The sequence below is a fragment of the Lepidochelys kempii genome, chromosome 3 (genome assembly GCF_965140285.1).
Source record: "Lepidochelys kempii isolate rLepKem1 chromosome 3, rLepKem1.hap1, whole genome shotgun sequence".
Classification (NCBI taxonomy): Eukaryota; Metazoa; Chordata; order Testudines; family Cheloniidae; genus Lepidochelys; species Lepidochelys kempii.
This window is the reverse complement of record NC_136382.1, coordinates 131,502,234-131,516,874: the sequence shown is the minus strand read 5'-3', so window position 1 is coordinate 131,516,874 and position 14,641 is coordinate 131,502,234. Positions and strand designations below refer to the sequence as shown.

The window sequence follows — 14,641 nt, the reverse complement described above, 5'->3', positions numbered from 1 at the left end:
GTAGTATTCCCTCCTTCCAGCTGTGGACTAGCTGCCATAGTGGTTGTGCTGCTTAAACCCTTGCTCCATGGGAATGGGTGGAGGGAGGAAGAGAGGGTAATGGTGAATGTATCAAATAGTCTGCTGCTACTCCTCATGTTACTCCTATGGAGCTGTGGTTCCCCAGTCCTGCCCACTTGCCCCCTATGAGTTTAAGCATGTGGGACCCTCTGCTATCATGGATTCAAAAGGTGGGATTTGCCTACTTTTGAATTTTAGCAATAGAAATGTTGCATGTTCAAACTTTTAAAAATAGTTTAGAGGTCTGTTACATGAATATGTGGTGTCCCCCTGTTCCCTAAGGACAGACTCCAATCAGAGTCACTGGGACATGTGGCATCTCTGGCCATCTCAGCAAAGGCCAAAGACTAAGCATGGAAACTGAGCTATCCTTTCATCCCTAGATGTAGTCTCTCCATGTCATGACTGAGACATGGGAAATCTTACTTACACTGCTTTTATACATGATCTGTGGGGGGAGAACTTAATTACCCAGGACTAGCAGTCTGGTGTTTTTTCCAAGCACTAAATTATTATTATTATTTTATATTTTTTAAAGGGTAGGAGAAAGGGAAAAAAATTCCTTACATTCATTTCTAAATCTGACCACAGTTTCCAAATCCATGTATTTTCATCTTTTTGGTCCAAGACAGTTTTCAACCTCTTCATACTGTTAATGTTGTAAAAGTGTTGTTACCTGTTGAAAAAATATTTTCAATTACTGTAATAGAATGTTATTAAATTAGATCTAAACACTTAGTGATAGGAGTGTCCATAAATTATCTTGCACATGAAGGAAGAGGAAATACCTTTTTCACATGAGGCCTGCACTTGAGTGATACATATAAACGTGCTGTTTAAAACAACTCCTGTTATCGAGTAGGTGATCTCGGCTTCTTGAGCTCAGGCTTTCCCCAGTCACTGAAGATGGTGAAGCAAAAAAATACTATCATTAAAAGTGCTTTCTACGCTTATTCTGTGTTGTTTTGTAACACTCTCCTGCGTTCCAAAAGAGACCCCTTGTTTTCAGTATAGGGTATGTAACTCTATGTCTCAATAGTGCTTGTGCACTGGAACAGCAGCTACAGTATAGGTCACTGTAATTCAAATCATTTTATGGAGTACAGAATAAATTTGACTTAATAGGATACAGAGTATCAGGGTACATTTTTCTTGTTGTGATGGAGATTTTGTTATCTAATGTAATACTACTTCCTTTTATATGTAAAAGTGCTTTTTAAGAGATGAAAGCTCTAAATATAATGTGGAAATGCTTTTTTTAGTTTTTATAGAATAAACATTTTATAGGAACCTCCAAACTTGTCAAGAGGTTTGCCCTGTTGGCACGCTTGTCTGATGAAATACTTCAGAACTACTACTCATTTTCTGTGAATATAAAATTAATATAAATATCTTGTGGGGTCAAAGATGGATTCAGCTGTTTTCATTTTGCTGTCCATATCAATCCTACCAGGCAGAAATCTATTGGCACGTGTTAAGGATCCTTAGTGCAATAGACTTGGTGGGGCAAATGTTTCCTGAGCCAGTTTTGTCCTTTTCCGATCTATCCCATTTCTCCAAAGGCAAACTGCTATACCTCCATTCAGAAAAGGAAAACCTCTGATCTCTCTTGACAAATCTGGAAATCCTCTATTAGATGACCTAATCTGTTCTAAATGCTTTTGGTAGCAGGTGTAGTGTGAATAGCTGTCATGTTAGCCATTACGTAATAAGCATTATAGCTTTCTCCTAGTATAGTGTGTAAACTTCCATGCTTCAGGGCATGAGGCTTCCTCAGAGATGTGGGAATAGGAAGAAATTTTCACTGTTGACCAATTATCCCATAGCTGCTGGGTTTCTCGCACCTCCTTCTGAAGCATCTGGTACGAGTCACAGTTGGAGACAGAATGCTGGACTGGATACATGACTAGTCTGATCTAGCTTTGGCAGTTTCTATGCTTGTTTTTCTAACCTTAATTCACAAAGCAAGCTGTCCAAAGAGAGAGGTTTTTCACCCTTACATAAAACAATTTTAGTTAAACATAAAGCACTGCACCTGAAGGTTTTAACATGCCATATTTTCTAAGCATGCAGTTAAAGAAAGTGGCATAAGTAGGTTTCCAAACTAGGTAGGTGAACGAAATTGCAAATAACCTGTGGTGACATCCAGGAGAGTGCTGCTTGTAATAAACAGAGACGAACAAATAAACAAACATTAGCTGCTGTGGGAGTGATAGGTATAATCTGACAAATCAGATAATTGTGGTAATGACCTCTCATGTGTCCATGATGACTGAAAGTTCTTTGATGCTCTACTTAACCAGAGGTGTATGAGACTAGATCCATACCAAGGCTTTTTGTTTCTCATTTAGTGTTGCTGACTGTGGATTTTAAAATACAATATAGAAGTATTTCAAGATAAATTTAGTTTACATTTGAGCCCATTTCTGTCTCTTATCTAGATTCTTCTCTTCCATCCTTTCCTTTTCATTTCTGTTCTCCCCTCAAATGTTTACCTGAGTTCAGATGTTCATTTGAATCCTTATGTTAAACTATTTGTTTTGCGCTAACCATCTAATCTGAATGTCCGTTCCCAATTTTTAGTAAGAAAAAGCATCAGTAAAAGCTGAACAATGAATTAAAACCTCAATTAACTTTCAATTTTTTTCCTTTCTGATTTCCCCCACCCCCCTTTTAGGCTTTGATTGGAACTTGGTGTTCAAATGGGATTACATGACACCAGAGCAAAGAAGAGCAAGACAAGGAAACCCAGTTGCTCCCATAAAGTATGTTCCTGTCAACATCTTTCCCCTCACAAAACAATGTTGTAGATATTTTTAAAAGTGCAACTTCCTGAGCTACTATCTCCCAAATATTGTCTTTGACAAATGATCCCTATGCTAACTGATAAGTGCTAGGGAGTCCTTTTATGAAAGTTTAAATGCAAGACAAAAACTTGCAGGACTATAATGTTTTTCTAGAACATTGCCTGAAGCTGAGTCATACATTACCTTTTTTCCTTTCCCATCCTTCATGTATGGTTTTTAGTTTTGTGCAAGCTGGTGTTGTACCACATGGAACAGAAGCAAGAAACTGATAGTACAAATCTGTGGATTTGAATGGAAATAATCACTGTGATTCATTGTTCAGCTTCCATTATTGATAAACGTAATAAGAAAAGTCTGATAGCATTTAATAGTTAACATCAAGAGCTTCTTCTGTTTTTCCCTTTTTCTAGAATGTGTAGAACTATTTTTTAACCAGCTTGTTGGCCTGTTAAACATCATAGGTTAACTATCAACAGTTAACTGTCAGATGTATATGACATGAACACATTATAATATATACCCTATGTACACCACTTGGCTTGACAAACATTGCAAAATGTAAATATGACTGAATGGACTACTTCATTTCCCCAGCTGCAAAAAGAGGATATTTACCCTACCTCATTGGGGTGATGAGGCTTAGTTCTTTCATTGCTTGTATAGCACTCTTGAGACCTGAGCTAGAATTTTGCACTTATAAGTGCAAAATAACTATTATTTCTAAGGATCTTAGTGTACTGTCTGCACTTATAAGATGACCCCTTCTTTCTTGAATTGAAATTAATACCTTTATTATGCTAAGACTATGTTAAAGGTTTTAAAATTCAGTTTGACTCTGAGTACATGTCCTATATAAAAGGAATGAGAGACCTGAATAAGGATCTGGAAATAGAAACAAACTTTAGGTATATAAGCCATGAAGCAGTATATTCTTTAGAAATGCTAGTGTGGTGGTATGCATGTAGTGCTATACAAGGAATAGTGACTAAATGCCTTCAAGAGAAAAATATTGCAAGACTACTTCAAGTAAGCATTCAGCCTTGAAGGTTCAAATGATAAAGCACAATAAACTGGCAGATCATTAAATATTTAACTTCTGACTTTTCTCCCTTCTGTCTCTTTAGAACCCCAATGATAGCTGGCGGGTTGTTCGTGATGGACAAATTCTATTTCGAAGAGTTAGGAAAGTATGATATGATGATGGATGTGTGGGGTGGAGAAAACTTAGGTATGTACATGGCTTTCTTCTGTTTGTACAGTCAGGATTTAAATGACAGTTAAGACTAAGTGGATTATTGGCAAAAATTCAGAGACCGCCAAGCTTCAGATTAAAATAAAGAATTAGAACGGGGTAGGACTAGAATGTTGAATATGAGTGACTGAGAGGGAAGCATTTGTTATCTATACAGTTCAATTATTTTTGTGAAAAGGCAGGCCAATAAAATGGAAGTAAGAAATTACAGGAATACAGATTGCATTTTTGAAAAATAATTTCTGGTATAGCTCTAAAATGGCATTCTCTTCTAGCTAAATTGATTAAAATGCAGCAGTGTCTAAGTGCTACCAGTTTAAGGGACTTCGTAAGATGTTGCTGAAATTTAATCATGTAAAGCAGAACACAGAAGTTCATGGGTTTAATCCTCTTATGTATACTTTAAGAAATCAATTAAAATGTAGCTGTCTGAAGACTGATCTAATATAATTTATCATCTGTCCTAGTAGACCACTTGGACCTAAGTTTAAGATAGTTCTATTATTTTGGGAAAAAACTGGCCTTTGGCCATGTTCTAATGCTTGTTCTTGGGCTAAGGGTGATATTTGAGCTGAATAATTCTGTTTTGGTTGTTTGGGTTACAGTAACATGAAGTTTTCTGCTTCTGCTAGGAGAGGTGTATTCAAAAACATTTTTCACTGTGACAGCTTTTTAGAACTTCCAGTTTGCTTCTGTCTTTACTGAAGGACTATATTAATGGGTTTCAGAGTAGCAGCCATGTTACTCTGTATCCACAAAAAGAAAAGGAGTACTTGTGGCACCTTAAAGACTAACAAATTTATTAGAGCATGAGCTTTTCGTTCCTTCTGTGGGAACACAGCCCTGAGATCCCTGTCCAAGCGCTTTCTCTCCTGCTGTCCCACACGTTCTCTATACGGTTTCCTTTCACTCTTTTGGCCCGAATCCAGAAGAGCACTTAAGTACATGTTTAATTTTAAGCATGAGTAGTCCTACTAACTTCATGTGCCTAAAGTTAAGCAGGTGCTTAAATGCTTTGCAGGATCAAGAGCTTGAGGTGGGGCGGGGAGGGCAGGCTGGAAGCTGTAATTTCTCAAGGTGAAGAGTTTCTAAGGGTATGTCTACACTATGAAATTAGGTCGACATTACAGAAGTCAATTTTTAGAAATCGATTTTATGCAGTCAATTGCATATGTCCACACTAAGCGCATTAAGTTGGCGGAGTGCATGGAACTTGGGGAGGAGGGAGGGCGGTTACACAGGGGCTGCAGCAGCAGTCTGTGCTCCTGCTGCCTTTCCTCCACCAGACGCCAGAACATATCCATTTGATCCCCCAGTAGCCTCAGCATTGCATCCTGCCTCCTCTCATTACGCTGCCGCCACCTCTCCTCTTGCTCCTGCAACCTCTCATCTTGCTCATCCCTCCTGTCCTCGCGTTCATTTTCTGCCTTCCTAAACTCTGCCATTGTTTTCCTCCACACATTCTGCTGAGCTCTTTCAGTGTGGGAGGACTGCATGAGCTCAGAGAACATTTCATCATGAGTGCGTTTTTTTTCTGCCTTCTCATCTGCACTAGCCCCTGGGACAGAGATGATAGGGGGAGCGTTGAAACATTTGCAGCTGCGAGAGGGGAAAAACAGGGAGAGTAGTATTTAAAAAGACACATTTTAAAGAACAATGGGTCGACTCTTTCATGATGAACCAAGCTGTTAACATTACATAGTCGCATTTTGCCTTTTATATTGAGGGCCTGCTGGTTTGGTGTGAGAGATCACGCATGCAGGGCCGGGCAACAGAATTTGGCTTGCAGGCAGGTATTTCAAAATTTATTGTAAAAATAAAATCAACTTCAATATTGAATACAAACGCTATCTTGTTGGACTGAATTCGTGATTATTTCAATCCTTTTTTTAAAAAGCTACCTTTTTGTGCAAACTGTGCCAGTTCTAATTCCATGATCTGACATTCAGAACAAATCCTCCTAAACCCCATATGACTTCTAATATTGACATCTGTTGTGTGCTTACCCTTCACCCAGCTCTCTGCTGAAACTATGCAAACTAGCTTCAAACTTTTATCAATAAGTAAAACTCTACATAGCTCACACTTGAATTTAGTTGTTTTGTTTCGCATCGGTCCACTATAGATTTTAATCTCTGGGCCGAAAGCTGTGTAAACTCTCTAGTAAAACTCACCAGTGGAACTTTATAAATACTGGCAGGCAAAGGGATATAAATCCATAGCTGCTTCTCCAGAGTTTAGAGAACACTGAAGTGAGACTGTCAGACATGCTGAGCGCAGTTTGTTAGCTTTTTCAGAGAGTCCTCTTTACTTTTCTTCCAGGCAAGTACTATAAAAGCTCATTATGTTCTCTGCAAGCTAAATATTTTCCTTTAATCCTACGTGACATAGTGCATATATTGAAAAAATGTGTGAAGAGTCAGAATTTACAAATTACTTTAGGTTTATGTGGATACTTATCATGCATTCCTAATTGCAGAGATTTCATTCAGAGTGTGGCAATGTGGAGGGAGCCTTGAAATTATCCCATGCAGCAGAGTGGGTCATGTATTCCGCAAGCAACATCCTTACACCTTCCCTGGTGGGAGTGGTACTGTGTTTGCAAGGTAACTATTTGCAAGTTCTTGGCTAAACTGTGGAACTGTGGATTTTGGGTTTTTTCCAGTTAGCCAGCAGGTGGCAGTAACTTCATTAAACTTCCAGGGCCTTTTACTAAAAATATGTACAATAGGATCTGAAGTGAAAATCTTATGAAGAAATTTTTTAATTAAAAGGAGATTACCTTTCAGCCCTAGTGATAACTCAGATGCTGAAATTAGGGCAAAAATAAAAATTGGAAGATTAAGCTGATAGTGGTGAAATGTTTTAATAAAGCGGTGAGGAATTGCCTGCTATCAGCCGGAAGAATTCTGGGCCAAATGGGGAAAGGGAAGCAATGGAAAATATTTTAACAATGGAAACTTATCAACTTTGAAAACTTTGTGTGTATATCTTCTTAAAAGGTCTTGAGGGAAATAAAGGCTTTATCTTCAGTATTCAGTCTGTTTTTAAAAGATGAAGAAAATTAAATTGTTCATTTTTCCACGTCAGACACTCAGAATCCACCAACGGTGTGATCTTTTTGTACATTTGTGTGTTACATTTTGGTTTGGGGTTGCTAGTTCAATACTAAACAATTCTGTGGTGTCATGTTAATAATCACATAGGCCCAGATTCTGATACTTGCAATGAGTAGTACCTATTAGAATCTGACCTGTCAAAAATATCCACTCCTCTTTCTTTCTGTGTTTGTTATATGAAGTTTTCCTTCCTTATACTGTAACTTTAACCCTCCTCCCCCACCACCACCTTTTTGGGGAGGCAGCATGGTTCAGAAGTTAAGAAATCCCATCTCTGCTATTGATTCACTGTGTGAACTTGAATCACTAACTTTTTCTCAGTTCTGTAGAATGAGGAAAGTGATTTTTATCAACTTTTGTAAAGAGCTTTGAGACCTATGCATCAAGGTACAGTATAAGTACATTGTAGTAGTCTTACATTCACGTGTTTTTTTCCCAAAGAATCAGAGATGCAGCTTGAGGCCTGGTCTACACTTAAAGTTTAGATCAACATAAATATGTCATTAAGGGGTGTGAAATTGAGCACCATAGCTATGCCAGCCTAACCCAGTGTAGATGCTACTAAGTTGATGGACGAATGCTACCACCACTTGGCAAGGCATATGGAAAAACCCCTTCTATCACTGTAAAAAGAGTCTATATTACGTCACCACAGCACTGTAGCTGAGCCACTGTAGTATCCGTAGCATAGACAAACCCTTATTCTAGGCACAAAGTATGTCGAGCATTTGCGTTTGGGAATTCCTCCAAGTTCTCCCAAGTTGATGAAGCATCAATAATTTATAGGATTTACAAAATGCTAAATGCAAACAGAATAAAATGTGTTTTGTACTGTAGGGATTCTGGAGCCCAAGCAAATCATATTTAATACGAGTCATCTAGAGCAGTGGTTTTAAAACTTTTTTTTTTTTCTGGTGACCCAATAGAAGAAAATTGTTGATGCCCGCGATTCGATGGAGCTGGGGATGAGGGGTTTGGGATGTGGGAGGGGGCTCTGCATTGCGGGGGGTTGGGCGGCTCGGGGTGGGGCAGGGGATTGGGGCGTGGGCTTACCTCCAGCTGCTCCTGGTCAGCAGCACAGTCAGGGTGCAGAGGCAGGCTTCCTGCCTGTCCTGGCACCGCGGACTGCGCTGTGCCCCAGAAGCAGCCAGCAGGTCTGGCTCCTAAGTGGAGGCGCGCAAGCGACTCCAAGTGGCTCTTGCCCACAGGCCCGCACCCCCGAGTGCGGAGCCAGTGCTTGGGGTGGGGGCAGCACACGGAGCCCTGTGGCCCCCCTGCCTACGAGCCGGACCTGTTGCCAGGATGCAGTGCGGTTTCAGAACAGGAAGGGGCTACTAGTTTTCACTGGCTGTCTGCCAGGGTCTTTGGGTGCTGAGTAAGGCAACCCAGTGCCTTGCATTCCACGATCCAGTGCTGGTCGCAACCTGAACTTTGAAAACCACTGATCTAGGGAGCCCAGACATACGTTCTTCACACCTGGAAGCTTTTGAGCCAATCCCTTAGGCAGTGTTTCACATTAGATAAAAGCTTTTGAGCCAATCCCTTAGGCAGTGTTTCACATTAGATAAAATACTCTCTTTGGAAGTGCAAATTGATTCTACTTTTTACGCAGCACTAATGAATTGGCTGATTTGGTGAAATAAAATTACTGGTCTTGTTTCTCTGAATAGTTTTAGCAGGGATTTTTCTTTAAATATCTGCTTTCCCCTTTCTGTTGAGATCTGAATGTTATGCTGCTGTGGAAAATTATTAATGGCACATGTGAAGAAACAAAAGATTGATAATGAAATACCCTGTCTTGATTACATTATATTAATATTACACCAGGGAATAAGATGATCTACTAATTCCACTATATGGGTTGGGTTTATGACGTAACTGCATATCAATTTCACAGTAGCTTTCAGGGTCATGTTAATGAAAGACTATGTAATTTGCACACTGCTCTGCAATTTTCAGTTTTGGGCTAATGCCAAGACGCTTTTCCTCACAAAAGACTTAATAGGTACTTAATAGAGATGGGCGAAATTTTTCAGACAAATAGCTTACTAGCCAAGAAAGCATGTTTGGGTTAACCAAAACTATTTGCGAATTTGTATCAGATTCACAGAACTGTTTCAACCAAACTGGAAAAATCAAAATGTTTTGGTAATGTCAAAGTTCAACTTTTTGGTTCTGACCAAAAATTCTATTTTAAATTTCAGGCATTTTGACAAAGCAAAGGAAAGGCAGACACCAGATTCAGAAAATGACAAGAGGTGGAGGTTCATCCCTTATAAGTTTTAGCCCAGTGGTTAGGGCATTCACCTGGAATGTGAGAGAGAGAGAATTTGAAATTGTGTCTCCCACACTGAGGGAGAGTACTCTACAGTCCAGGTTGCAGTGTCATTCTCACACTTTCCCTGTACAAATTGTCACTATGAATGACAATGGATAGTCATTGGGCCAGGGAGAAAAAGCTTTTAAGGGAGGCACCATCACCACCTTCTCCAACAATTTTGACAGGTTTCAGAGTAGCAGCCGTGTTAGTCTGTATTCGCATAAAGAAAAGGAGTACTTGTAGCACCTTAGAGACTAACAAATTTATTTGAGCATAAGCTTTCGTGAGCTACAGCTCACTTCATCGGATGCATTCAGTGGAAAATACAGTGGGGAGATTTATATACACAGAGAACATAAAACAATGGGTGTTACCATACACACTGTAATGAGAGGTTTCAGAGTAACAGCTGTTAGTCTGTATTCGCAAAAAGAAAAGGAGTACTTGTGGCACCTTAGAGGCTAACATTTATTTGAGCATAAGCTTTCGTGAGTTCCACTGAATACATCCGATGAAGTGAGCTGTAGCTCACGACAGCTTATGCTCAAATAAACTTGTTAGTCTCTAAGGTGCCACAAGTACTCCTTTTCTTTTTGCGAATACAGACTAACACGGCTGCTACTCTGAAATCTGTAACCAATGTCTCTCTTGCTCTGCCTTTCCACATGGCTGATTTTCCTCCTCCTCCTCCCCCTTTGGCTGCCCAGCTGCATCAAGGACTGAAAGGCGGTGAAAACCCTTTCAAGTCACTGTAATTGCTTTGGGGGGGAGGGGGGGATAAGGTTAATTATTACAATTTTGTTTATACTTGAATTGCTGTTGACTAAATTAGGAAGTATCCCTGACAAAAGCCAGAAGCAGAGGGGGAGCTGAAAAATAACTCCTCGGTTTTGGCTGAAAGGGAGTTTATTTAGAAAATTAGCAGTTTCCACAAGGAAATTATCGTCAATCAAAACGCAGAGATTGTTTGAGCTTCCTCTTTGCTTGTGGTTTTTGCACTCAGGAGTTTTTGACCAGCTTGTGGTCATTTCATTTCCCCTGCAGAATCAGAAGGATACAAATTAAAGATGTCTTTAACTCCCAAAGCAATATGTGTTTCCAAAGATAACATAAGAACAGCCATACTGGGTCAGACCAAAGGTCCATCTAGCCCAGTATCCTGTCTTCCAGCAGTGGCCAATGCCAGGTGCTGCAGAGGGAATGAACAGAACAGTCAATCATTGAGTGATCCATCCCCCGTTGTCCACTCCTAGCTTCTTGCAAACCAGAGGCTAGGGACAGCCATAACATGGGGTTCGCAAAAAGAAAAGGAGTACTTGTGGCACCTTAGAGACTAACCAATTTATTTGAGCACAAGCTTTCGTGAGCTACAGCTCATTTCATCGGATGCTCAAATAAATTGGTTAGTCTCTAAGGTGCCACAAGTACTCCTTTTCTTTTTGCAAATACAGACTAACACGGCTGTTACTCTGAAACATGGGGTTGAATCCTTGAACATCTTGGCTAATAGCCATTGATGGACCTATCCTCCCTGAGCTGATGAAGATGGGTAATGTCCCATAAATCACTAGAGATTTTTATTGCCAAATGTACAAAATAGGCTTCAGAGCATGGAAGGAGTTAATGAAATAAAACTTTAATTCCCCAAACGATCACTTCTAATTTTGTAAAAGGTAATAAGGCTCCCTCTGGGAGCAGGGGGTGTGTGTGAAGAGAAAGTTTTGACAGGAGGAAGAGCTGAAAAACTACATTTTAGAGACTTTAAAAAGTTTGTACTGGGAATATTGTCCATATCCTTCCTGTCCAATCGTACATACCTCAGGAGGTCAGAGAGATGTCTAAAAATGACCTAAAGTACATAACTACTTAAAATAGAAGGTTTCAGAGTAGCAGCCATGTTAGTCTGTATTCGCAAAAAGAAAAAAGGAGGACTAGTGGCACCTTAGAGACTAACCAATTTATTTGAGCATAAGCTTTCGTGAGCTACAGCTCACTTCATCGGATGCATCCGATGAACTGAGCTGTAGCTCATGAAAGCTTATGCTCAGATAAATTGGTTAGTCTCTAAGGTGCCACTAGTCCTCCTTTTCTTTTTTTTAAAATTGAAGGTGTCTCACAATCTCCCAAGTCTAGAAGCAAATGCTGGGTTCCACTGAGAAGATGAGAATCTCCCCCTCTGTCATAAATATAAAGGGAAGGGTAAACCCCTTTGAAATCCCTCCTGGCCAGGGGAAAGCTCCTCTCACCTGTAAAGGGTTAAGAAGCTAAAGATAACCTCGCTGGCACCTGACCAAAATGACCAATGAGGAGACAAGATACTTTCAAAAGCTGGGAGGAGGGAGAGAAACAAAGGGTCTGTGTGTCTGTCTATATTCTGTCTTTGCCGGGGATAGACCAGGAATGGAGTCTTAGAACTTTTAGTAAGTAATCTAGCTAGGTATGTGTTAGATTATGATTTCTTTAAATGGCTGAGAAAAGAACTGTGCTGAATAGAATAACTATTTCTGTCTGTGTATCTTTTTTGTAACTTAAGGTTTTGCCTAGAGGGGTTCTCTATGTTTTTGAATCTAATTACCCTGTAAGGTATCTACCATCCTGATTTTACAGGGGGGATTTCTTTATTTCTATTTACTTCTATTTTTATTAGAAGTCTTCTTGTAAGAAAACTGAATGCTTTTTCATTGTTCTCAGATCCAAGGGTTTGGGTCTGTGGTCACCTATGCAAATTGGTGAGGCTTTTTATCCAACATTTCCCAGGGTGCAAGTGTTGGGAGGATTGTTCATTGTTCTTAAGATCCAAGGGTCTGGGTCTGTAGTCACCTAGGCAAATTGGTGAGGCTTTTTACCAAACCTTGTCCAGGAAGTGGGGTGCAAGGTTTTGGGAAGTATTTTGGGGGGAAAGACGCGTCCAAACAGCTCTTCCCCAGTAACCAGTATTAGTTTGGTGGTGGTAGCGGCCAATCCAAGGACAAGGGGTGGAATATTTTGTACCTTGGGGAAGTTTTGACCTAAGCTGGTAAAGATCAGCTTAGGAGGTTTTTCATGCAGGTCCCCACATCTGTACCCTAGAGTTCAGCGTCGGGGAGGAACCTTGACACCCTCAATAGCATAAAGCTCCTATTTCTAGCCTTACAGAATCTGATGACAACATACTATCAAATTGTGATATTTTTATGCACAGAAAATCTGTTACTGGGACAGGATTGCCCAAACCAGTTCTCATATGAGGTAATTTTTGGCATATAGGAATACCATATTTGAAAGAGAAGGGGAAAATATTTCTTTGGTAGGCTGACCTATAAAGAAAAAGCTTTTGGAAGCTACCTAGCATTTTGGAATATTACAAATATTTGTAAGTTTTGGGAGTGATGGGCAACTGAGGCAGTCAGAGGTGTGTGATATTTATCATTTGGTTCTGTAATATTTGCTACATGGATGCTGCTTCTGTGTATGCATATGTAACACACCAGGTTTTTTGAAGACAACATCTAATCAGGTAACATGTTTCTGTGCAAGATTATCTATTTAATGTTGAACTGATAAAAGCTTAGAGTTGCTTTTTGTGACTGTACTCAAGCAGAAGAGAACTTTTTTACAGAATGATGAGAGGAATATTCTGGAGAATGACAAAGCTTTAGTCACGTTGCAGCTCAGAATAGGTTTAAAGACACTCTTTTTACATAAAGATAAATATATAAAAATACACAGAAATCTCTGAAGAGTTTGGACAACATTTTCATATCTTTAATGCAGAATTTGTAACACTATTTAAATGTCTAACCTTCAGCTTATTCTTTGTCATCTCAGCTGTAACAAAACCTCTAGGTTCATAAGTCTAAATGTTTCACCACTTAAAATTATTTATCCGTTCAAGGTGGTGTGTAGTGGAGGAACAAAAAGGAGGTTGAGAAATGCACATTCCATAAGATGGTGTGTCAGTTTTCTCTGGCTTTAGTGAAAACTGCTTGTAAAATAAAAGGCAAACTGTCAAATATTGCCAGCTGTTGAGATTTTAGATTCTTCCAAGTTGCTGATTCAAAAACTACTCAGTAAATTTGGTTTCTTTGCAAGATGTGGCCTAATGAATTAACAAAATTGCTTTCAAAAAGAGCTTTGTAGAAAATGAAAGCCTTGCACTAAACTTTTTACCTTTTCTAATTGGAAGCTGGGACCTGCTATTAGGGCTGGTCTGCTATTCCTGATTAACACCATGTATGAACTCTTTTATTGCAAAATAAGTATGTCCACACATGGAATTAATCAGGAATAGGTAATCCACTTTAAATTCACACCCTATCTTCTTATGGGTTAATTTTCATGTGTTGACAAGCCCTTAGGCTATCTCTACACTGCGGGACTATAATGGCATAGCTGAGGCACTTGGTGTGGATTTTTCACACTCTTGAGCATTATAGCTATGTTGACCTAAATTTTAAGTGTGGAGCAGGCCTGCTCCACAAGGAAGGCACAAAGTCCATTCCAAATGTGTGTGCTTCAGTCATAGCACCTCTCTGCTATGTGTAGTAGTGGGTGGGGAAAAAATAAACATAATCAAAACAGACAAAAATAAGTGTCATGATTGTGACAGGAGTAAACATAATCTGCATCTCAATTTGATTTGTTCCTAGAAATACGCGTAGGGCAGCAGAAGTGTGGATGGATGAGTACAAAAATTTCTATTACGCAGCAGTGCCTTCAGCCAGAAACGTACCTTACGGCAAGTAAGTCTAATCTGCTGCTTCTTGCTATTCACTTATTCTGTTTGCCATTAGTAGTTCATGAGAGCAAAGGGGTGTTTCATTTCTTTGAAATATATTTCTACTGATAAATGTCTCGCTTATTAAATGTGCTTTAAAATGCATCTAATGCAACTTCCAGAACTTGCTGTTTTTGTTTCTCTCTAGTATTCAAAGCCGAATGGAATTGAGAAAGAGACTTAGCTGCAAACCTTTCAAGTGGTATCTTGAAAACGTCTATCCTGAGTTAAGGTGAGTCTCAAACAGCCTTTCTGTTTTCTGGCAGCGTAGGTTCTTTCTTTACCTGGCTTTGGCCAGAAACTTTACTATGTCTCCTCTGCACAGGC

The 14,641-nt window shown here is 39.6% G+C and overlaps 1 protein-coding gene across 2 annotated transcripts in view; it reads left to right on the top strand.

Moving 5' to 3' along the window:
• Window positions 1–14,641, top strand: part of GALNT2 (polypeptide N-acetylgalactosaminyltransferase 2) — a 154,116-nt gene that overhangs the window by 118,663 nt on the left and 20,812 nt on the right. For both annotated transcript variants that reach the window (XM_073338037.1, XM_073338038.1), the window contains exons 9-13: window positions 2,738–2,825; window positions 3,992–4,095; window positions 6,599–6,725; window positions 14,187–14,279; window positions 14,463–14,546. In XM_073338037.1, coding sequence (XP_073194138.1) covers window positions 2,738–2,825; window positions 3,992–4,095; window positions 6,599–6,725; window positions 14,187–14,279; window positions 14,463–14,546 — 496 coding nt within the window. The remainder of the gene's footprint in view (window positions 1–2,737; window positions 2,826–3,991; window positions 4,096–6,598; window positions 6,726–14,186; window positions 14,280–14,462; window positions 14,547–14,641) is intronic.